Source organism: Engraulis encrasicolus, chromosome 11, assembly GCF_034702125.1.
Source record: "Engraulis encrasicolus isolate BLACKSEA-1 chromosome 11, IST_EnEncr_1.0, whole genome shotgun sequence".
Lineage (NCBI taxonomy): Eukaryota > Metazoa > Chordata > Actinopteri > Clupeiformes > Engraulidae > Engraulis > Engraulis encrasicolus.
Genome location: NC_085867.1, coordinates 38,590,596 through 38,600,595, shown reverse-complemented (window position 1 = coordinate 38,600,595; position 10,000 = coordinate 38,590,596). Strand labels below are relative to the sequence as shown.

Below are 10,000 nucleotides of genomic sequence, written 5' to 3'. Positions count from 1 at the left end.
TGTGTGTCTCCACTCCAGGTCAGACAGACAGCAGACAGAGGAGGGGCATGACCGGGTGACATCATGTGAATTTTACACCCATAACTTTGACTGGGCACGCATTACACATAAACCCAAGCCCTTCCCCCTAACTCCACCACAGAGAAAAGGCAGTGTATTCCCCTCTCTCTCTGAGTGTGTGTGTGTGCATGTGTGTGTGTATGTGTGCAAGAGAAAGAGAGAGAGAGAGAGAGAGAGAGAGAGAGATACAGAGAGAGAGAGAGAGAGAGATACAGAGAGAGAGAGAGATAGAGAGAGAGAGAGAGAGAGAGAGAGAGAGAGATACAGAGAGAGAGAGAGAGAGAGATAGAGATAGAGATAGAGATAGAGATAGAGATAGAGATAGAGATAGAGAGATAGAGATAGAGATAGAGATAGAGATAGAGATAGAGATAGAGAGAGAGAGAGAGAGAGAGAGAGAGAGAGAGAGAGAGAGAGAGAGAGAGAGAGAGAGAGAGATGGAGATGGACCAGCTCTGTAGTAAATTCTAGGGCTAGCGCAACACACACACGGTAGTAGAGTAATATGGCTTTGACTTCCCCATCTTCAAAGTGGGTAGCTTTTCACATTAGCTTAAAAGCATTCTCCAATGGCGCGCCTGGCCTATATTGGGCATCAGAGAGAACAAAAACAGCCTCCGTCTGTATTTCCCCATGTGCCAATCATCAGCTCCTTCTACTCAATACTGGATTGTTTTTCTCACACGTTGCAACACCATTTGAAGCATTGAAAAAAGCAGCTTTTTATGACTGAGCAAATGAATGCGTGAGAGTGAGTCAAAAGATGGATGCATTTCATGCCAATCAATCAGAGGGCTGATTGCGCTCCTTGTGTTGCTGTGGGTTTGGGATGACTCTCCGGTGACACACGCTAGCAATATGAGGAAGTTGCTTTCAATACTGTATTCCCAAAACAGACTTATATCTCACACACACGTGCAGACACACACAACCGCCCACACACACACACACACACACACACACACACACACTCAAGTGCATGTGCACACTCACACAAAATCAAATGCGTGTGCACCCCCCGTCCTTACAAACACTATGTACAAACATTATGACCTGTAATGCCTAACAAATGTCCAAAAATAAAGCCCAGAAACAAATACACACATACCACATCCAGAAAAATACACATACAAAAATAAAGAAAGAGAGATTGCATCTTTGCATAGGACCAGAAAGTACACACATATGATTGCTTGTTAAACAGCCTTAAGACACACGCACGCACGCACGCACGCACAGTGGACTTACGGGAGCTGACGGTGTCTACGTATTGGGGAAGGTAGGGGGCCCACAGGTCGATGGTGTCCTTCCTGCCGGACTGACCAATCCGACGCAGCTCAGCCAGGAGGAGAGCCTGGGCCGCCTCACGCACCTGCCAATCACAACACACACACACACACACACACACACACACACACACACACACACACACACACACACACACACACACACACACACACACACACACACACACACACACACACACACCCCAGTCCCATTACTACCTACCTCTATACCACACCACTTGTTCAGCCAGCCTGACGGCCAGAGAGACCTGAGGCTAGGATGCTTCACGCTGGAAATATATTTACATGACCAGAATGTGAAATCGTTTTTGCAAGTGTGCTGTGTAGCACGCACACACACACACATAACATCACTCACTCCAGCACACAAAATTACAAATGGGTACACACACACACACACACACACACACACACACACACACACACACACACACACACACACACACACACACACACACACACACACACACACACACACACACACACACACACACACACACACACACGCACGTTACCAACAAACCATGTCTGTATGCAGTCATTACTAACACACGTCTATGCACACACACAACCAATAATGCATTCATGGGTGGACAGTCTGGGACATGTGACTAGGGTGTCTGGCTTGTAGCCTTAGGGTTACTCGTTCGATTTCCGACAATGGCAGTTGCCTGGAAGGAGTGATTAACCAGCGCTTTCTCCTATCCTCCTCCTTGACTGAGGAACCCTAACACCAGGGACACATACAGTACACATGAATTTGGCCAAGCGAAGCAAACTTTGCCATTCATTGAAGGCAAGTGAACTATTTCATTCCATTTGATTCGCCACGACGACCTGATCGCGATTGAGTTGTGAGAATGGAACACCGAATATCGCCTGGAATATCGCTTTGCCTGTATCTCTGTCGTAAGAATGCTGCGGTCCCCGAGTACTGCTGCCTTTGAGGCACCTGTTGGACAGTCACCTTGCACAGGTAAGGCATAAATGCAATTCTGTTGTGTGCATTGTGTGTCACAATGAGACTTTCCCAGTGGGATTTTCATACAGCACACACACACGTTGAGAAAAGCACAATGACCAATACACAGTGGCACATTGCTTAATGTATTGCAGACCCTTTTGTCATATTGTCTAGACTGAGATGTCACTGCTTCTGTAGTGATACAAAGTGTGTGTGTGTGTGTGTGTGTGTGTGTGTGTGTGTGTGTGTGTGTGTGTGTGTGTGTGTGTGTGTGTGTGTGTGTGTGTGTGTGTGTGTGTGTGTGTGTGTGTGTGTGTGTGTGTGTGTGTGTGTGTGTGTGTGCGTGCGTGTGTTATTAGAAATATTACGCAGCAGTGAAAGGTCCTCTCAATTTTATGGATGTCTGAGGTCACAGACACTTTGTCTCTCTCACACAACACACAGTCACGTTTGTGTGTGTGTGTGAGAGAGAAAAAGACAGAGAGAGTCAGAGAGAGAGTGAGAGGGAAACTGGAGAGAGATAGAGAGAGAGAGAGAGAGAGAGAGAGAGAGAGAGAGAGAGAGAGAGAGAGAGAGAGAGAGAGAGAGAGAGAGAGAGGCTGTGAGGGAAAGTGACAGAGAAAGAGAGAGAATCGAGCGAGCATCTCCAGCAGGAAGGGGTCTATATGTGTGTGTGTGTGTGTGTGTGTGTGTGTGTGTGTGTGTGTGTGTGTGTGTGTGTGTGTGTGTGTATGTATGTGTATGTGTGTGTGTGTGTGTGTGTGTGTGTGTGTGTGTGCGTTTGTGTATCCTCTCACCTCCAGACAGCGGTCCTGCCAGCGGCGCGCTAGCATCTCCAGCAGGGGGGGTCTGAACTTGTCCAGGCCCAGCAGGTCGGGCAGCATCACGCAGTGCATGGCAGCCAGCTGGCTCCAGCCTAGCGGACAACACACACACGCACACTCAGACACACTGATGCAAATATTACACACACCATCATCTGCTTACTACACACACACACACACACACGCACATATCTCACACACACGTACACGCACACACACACTGATGCAAACATTACACACACCATCAGCTTCCTACACACACACACACACATCTCTCACACACAGACGAGAGCGCGCACACACACACACACACACACACACACACCATCAGCTTACCACACACACACAGTCTACATGCACTGATCTACACTAACACCTGTGTGTCTACTTACTTATACACTTCCCACAAAGACAACAAAATTCACTATCTTCTCCTTTATCACAGACAAATGTACGGTACAATCACACACTCATTATTAACACACACAGAAACAGAGTCGACATGCACTGATCTGTATTAACATGTGTGTGTCTGTAAAATGTTAAAAATGTCAACATCACAATATTGTCGAGATCACTGTAATGGAAGAAGGAGGATAGATTACACACATGCCTACAAAACATAGCTATGATGACGAGTATCTAGCCCGTAATCTAACTACCTCCCATCCCACTTCCCCTCATCCCTCACTCTCTGACACAAGCATACAGACACATACGCACCTACACGCTCGCACGCTCCTTTTCTGTCTTTACCTCTTACCATCTTTCTCTCTCTCCCTCACACACACACACACACACACACACACACACACACACACACACACACACACACACACACACACACACACACACACACACACACACACACACACACACACACACACACACACACACACACACACACACACACAATCACACAATCACACCCTTGACACTGGCATTCAAAACATTCTGAACCACAAAAAAACATAATGGCTCTTTCCAAACAGCCATCACATAACAGAGAGAGAGAAGAACACTGTCGACAGGTTCTGTACACATATATTAGGAATATATGGCTTTTGGCATCGGCAATGCGTCAGTGCTTACACAGAGAAGGTGGGCTGAGGGGACGCACAATGGTGACTGACCGACCGACTGGCTGGCTTTTTACTGCATTAACACGCACCAACAAGGAGATGACATTCATTGTGTCAAAGAAATGGGGAGGGATTTCTTTGCGCTCGTCAAGCTGTCAATACTTACCGTTGTCTTTTGCGAGGAAAGAGTTTGGGGCGGGAAATTAAGAGAATGAAAAACATATCCAAGATGGCAGTAGAAATAAATAAAAGGTTTATTTTTAGCTACACTACCACAGCATATTACATATGACCGGTTGCTATCGACTGGTCAATACCAACACTGGCTGTATATCTTTACCAAAGACAGCAAGTTAAAAAGAAACATTGTACACGTTATTTTGCCTTAGCTTAAGTATAAGCATTCATTCAAATATAATTTTACGACAAAGATCATAGTGATTTAATTCTCTGGGGAGCAATGCTATCTGTACTAGACTAAATGAAACCCCGCGGCTATTAAAAGCTACAATGCTATGATCTAATATTGAACTAATGCTATTACGCTAAATACCGAAGAGATGGATGCTGACTGGGGTGGAGGAAATAGAAAGAAAGGAAGGAAGGAAGAAAGAAAGAGAGGAGGAGGGGGGAGTAAGAGAGGAAACTGAAGGGGTCAACATGCTTGCTTTTCTTAGACGATCCGAAAAATGTCCAATACAGCTTTGATGTCAGATGGGTAAAATGGAACGATTATGGTGCAATTTTGACATTCATTTGGTCCAGATGGCGCTTCTAACTGATTTACCACCCATTCAACAAGGGGGAAAAAAGTGACCAAGGTGGAAAAAAACACATTTGAAAAGACACCCCCAATGAAAGAGGTATTTTGGAAGGGTAGGGGGGACAATCTACTCAACAAAGAGTAAAAAAAAATGTGCAAAAAATAAAAAAGATTGTTCTGAAGAACAGGCCACCCAGTTAGACTGATGAGTGTGAAAAAATGATATTAAACCACAGCTGAAAGAGAGGAAAATACATTCTGACAAGAAGTGTGAGAGAGTGTAAGATCTTCCATCTGACAATGGAGGGAATTCCAAAGTATTCAAAACAAAACAGCACAGAAGACAGTCCAAGGCAAGTGGCAAAGAGCCCTTTGAGTAGATGCGTGTGTGTGTGTGCGTTTGCGTGTGTGCGCTCGTGTTTTGGGTGTTTCAAACGATCCCTCTTAAGTGAAAAGAGCAAGCATGCAGACCAAGTGAGTCACATTGAGCACCAGACTACACAGACAGACTTTTGAGACATCCAGACAGAGACATCGACAGAGGGACAGGAGGACAGAGGAACACAAGGACAGAAGGACACAAGACTGGGACGTAAAACTGAAACAACCTGGGGGACGAAAACAAAAACCAAGACAGATTAAAACAAGACCAGGACAACATAAGACGACTGGGACGAGACTAGATGCGAGACACACCAGGGGTAGACTGACAAAAAACATCACACACACACGCGCATAGATAACACACAGAACACCCACAAAACACATGACAACACACACTATAGACAAGGTTATCCACGCTAGCGGTCGCGAAAGAACAAGTAAGAAAAAAGCAGCGCATGGATGAATGGATGGATGGATGGATGGATGGGACGGCACAAAAGAAAGAAGAAGGAGAGAGAGAGAGAGAGAGAGAGAGAGAGAGAGAGAGAGAGAGAGAGAGAGAGAGAGCGACCAATAATAAAATCAAAAGAGGGTGGGGGATAGAAGAAAAGCGAGTAAAAGGAGAGATGAAGAAGCGCTAGGAGAGAGAAGGTTATTCGGGGGAAGAGTACCTTCGTTGACTGAGAAACAGGGATGGAAAGCAGGGCCAGTGAGAGGGGCCCCAGGTGGGCCAGGGGGGCCAGCACTGGGGGCGACAGCGGCAGCAGCTTGCAGAAGAAGAGGACGATAAGTAAAAAGCAGGAAGGAGAACAAGGAAGGAGAGAAAGACAGAAACAAATACAAGAAGAGAAACAACAACAACAAAAAAACAAAGGACAAGAAAAAACACAAAAGAAAAGAAGCGGAGGGAAATGAGTAAAAAGTAGAAGAAGAACAAGAAAGAAAGAAAGAAAGAAAGAAAGAAAAAAAGAAAGAAAGAAACAAACAAACAACAAAGGACAAAAGAAACAACACATATAAGAACATAAGAAGAAGGAAAGATAGAGAGAAAGGGAAATATACAAAAGGAAAACAAGAAGTGTCCCCCGCACACAGTTTTTCAGGTGAACAGGAGAAACAGCCGTTAGTAAGTAAAAAACGTAGACAGACACCAACGTAAAAAGCTTGAAAGAGTTGACGCAGAAGTAAGAGAGAACAGCTAGCTTTTTGCCATGCTGCAGAGAGGAGCAGGGCAACAGATTGGACACTTCAATTAGAATGGCTGGCAAATACAGTTGCGAGAATGGCTACTGTGATTTCAAATAAACAGGATTTGTGTACAATTTACTTTACTTACTAAGTCTTTCTTTTCATTGTTTGGTTGTTTGATTTGTTGAACTCACAGCTCACTAGGTGCTATGATATCCAGCTCTTACAATACACCCAATCAGACAAATGAGAAAAATCAGACTAACTATATGCTGATCAATAAAAAGAACTAAAGACAGTAGTTACATATGTCCTTTTCGATGGCTTGCAAAGCCTGCGTAATTTAGAGGGGGGTTTTGATACTCATCCCTGAGTCCAGCTGTGAAAAAGGGGAACCATTTAAAAACAACATACAGTACAGAGACACAGAAACCCCAACAGCTTACCGACATCCCACATAGAGAGACAGACACAGATGAAACACCACATAGAAAACATTAGTGAACAGACATAGAAAAAGGTCTTTGTACATGGGACAAATACATACTTTCTGTCGAACACAGTTGGGTGTGAGCCCAGTGGACAGAGGCCCTTGTGTAATTACACAGCAAGTGCTCATGGGAGATGAAGTCTTTTGTAGTAGGTGATGGCCGGAAGAGCATGAGAAACCTTTGAGCAGCTTTGAACCACAAATGGTCTTGACTTCAACTCCCATGAGCACTCAGTGCAGAGCTGGCTTCCTGAGTGTGAAAAGGTAGCCCCCCGCCACCCCACCCAACCCCACTGCAGACACAGGTGAACAGGCTACACAGCTCAAGCCATGCAGACAGTGAATGAGTCGAGACTTGAGAAAACACAGGCAGAAAGGGGCATTGAAGACCGACAGAAACAGAGAGACAGAGAGACAGACAGACAGACAGAGAGGGAGAGAGAGAGAGGAAGATAGAAAGTCAGAGTAGAGAGGGGGAAAGACACAAAGACTGAGAGGGAAACCTGTGAGTGTTAGTGTGAAGAGAGGGAGTGGGGTGCAAAAACAACATGTAAAAGGGAAAAAAAAGGAAAAGGAGAGAAAAATGTGTTGCAAAGTTGCCATGACAACTTCCTTTTGTGCGGGTATGTATGGGCGTTCATCAGACGAGATGGGAAGCTGCCTGATAGCCTTCCGGCCTCAAAGAGCAACACGCTTGCCTATACTGAATCTACTCTCATAACCATCTCCTCCAGGAGTACTGCACATACTGTGTAATGTTTGTAAAAAAGTTAGACTGCCAAAACGCACACGTTCAACTAAATACTGTATGTTTGGACCTAATTGTGTGTTGGACCAAAGCCAACCGAAAGAGAGGAAGAGGTCAACATCTGTAAGCTCTCACGTTATATCTGATGGAAGGTGCATCACTCTAAAAACTTTGTCCACAGGTGCATTCTGCTGTTGCAGACATTGTCTCTGTTGGTGGATGGCAGAGACAGACATCCTGGATTCAGAATAATAAAAGGAATCTTTACAGCCAGTTTATTAAACCAACTGAGCTCTTTTCTGGCTGTAAAGGTCACCAACATTGGTGAAAGAATGCTTAATCTGACTGTGGGTCCGGTTGAAACGGAATGCATTTGCCCTCAATGCTTCGATGACTCCCTCACTGCAAAGATATGAATACTTGGGAAACGCAGGTTCTGTCAATTCTGATTCCGAATGTTGAATTTCAAGCCATTCGTATGGTTGAAGATACTGTATGCTTTTGACGTTAGCACGTAACATGATATTACGCGGGCTAGTTGCAAAACGTAAGAGAGACAGGTCAATAAATCGAAAAATAGAATCCAATGCACAAATTAAGGCAACTGGAAAAGAAACATCCAATTGGAACGGCACTCGATGCCCAATTAGTTAACTGAAAAGGCAGCAAAAGTGGCAGTTTGGAGCAGACCCTATGTACACTATATGTGGCTAAAACCACAAAAATCTACGTGATTTGGTTCTTCAGCACGTTAGTTCGTCCAAGTAAAATAGTAAATACTATAGATATGTATTTACATGGTCTAATTATTGAAATCACTTTGGAGAGATGTCTTACAGGTACAGACTGAGAAACTAAATACCCAAACACCCTGGAGTCTCCTCACACCAAGGAATGACGTCGCCATAAATAGAACGTAACCAGGCGCGGTTATATTGAACTTACTTTCTACTATCGGCCATCACGTCTTGCAGCTCAATGCCTCCTGCTGCTTGCTGTTCAGTGCCTTCCTCAACCAGCGGCTTTTATGTTATGCTCTGTAAAGTGCTTTGGGTGTCTTAAAAAGCGCTATGCAAATCCCATGTATTATTATTATTATTATTACTTTCTGGTAACTCCTGGATGAGGTGTCAATTGTGACAAGAGACAGTTAAAACCAGCAGTGACCTACGGTATGGCCCTGTAGGTCGAGGGAGAACTTCCTGCTTTTTGACAACACTATCTACCACTATATTTTTTACATTTCTCCACCTTTTGTCCTCCTTTCGGGTGAGTCTGTACAGTTTCACGATGCAAGACGTAAGTGGAGGATCGAACGGAGGGCGCAACCCAAGACTGCTTCCTTGAGTAGCATTCACATGGCATCGTCTTCAGAGGGTGCTAATTGGTGCTGAGGTATGGCGATGACTTGTGGCTCACTCGCTACCTATCTGGCCTTGGCCTTTGGAGCGTATGAGACCAGTCGGACCTTTCGCAGTCCCTCACTCGCACCACCACTTCACTTCGCTGTCCCCTCACCCCTCTCTCTGCCCTTGTGCCTTAACAAGGCGTGCACGTGGCGCCCCCGGATTCCATCTTGGCACCCACTTTAAAGGACTCCATTAAAAAACACTTCATAATACAACCTGGGAGCAGTTTCACAAACCAGTCTAGATCAATATGGAAGGAAACAAGTAGAGGGAGGGAAACGAGAGAGAGAGAGAAAGAGAAAGAGAGGACAGAGAAAAAAAGAAGGCTTAGGAAGAACAGAAGAGGAAGATAAAGAATAAGAAGAACAGAGAGAGAGAGGAAAGGGAAAGGGGGGAGGAAGAGGCAGAGATCGAGAGGGAGAGTGGGAAAAAAAGAAAAGCTCTGGGCGTTGAATAACTTTCATTATCTCTTCAAACTTAAAGAGCACTCAGGAATCAATAGGCTTGGCGTGCATCAACAGCCAGCAGTGCTTCCCGCTTTTTCTTACAGTCCGTGAAAAAAATAAGAAAAAAGAAAAACCCATTCGGATGTTTACATTCGCTCCGAATAAAGAAAACGGGGTTGCCTGGACTCTTGTTTTTTGTAGAGGTTTGTTTGCCTGCGCTCTTCGCTTGTGCTGCGCTCTCTTTCTCTGGCAGCGACGCGTGGCAGGACAGAGCGGGACTGGCACGTGTCAGAGAGTTTAACACGCTTGGTAAAAACGGCTCTTGAAGGGCCAAAG

General features: G+C 45.0%; 1 protein-coding gene across 2 annotated transcripts in view; it reads right to left on the bottom strand.

The window, feature by feature from the left end:
* The window catches only part of LOC134458327 (WD repeat-containing protein 7), a 278,717-nt gene that overhangs the window by 196,280 nt on the left and 72,437 nt on the right, over window positions 1–10,000 (bottom strand). For both annotated transcript variants that reach the window (XM_063210562.1, XM_063210563.1), the window contains exons 19-20: window positions 3,128–3,246; window positions 1,308–1,431 (exon numbers count right to left, since the gene is read on the bottom strand). In XM_063210562.1, the coding sequence (XP_063066632.1) occupies window positions 1,308–1,431; window positions 3,128–3,246 (243 nt within the window). The remainder of the gene's footprint in view (window positions 1–1,307; window positions 1,432–3,127; window positions 3,247–10,000) is intronic.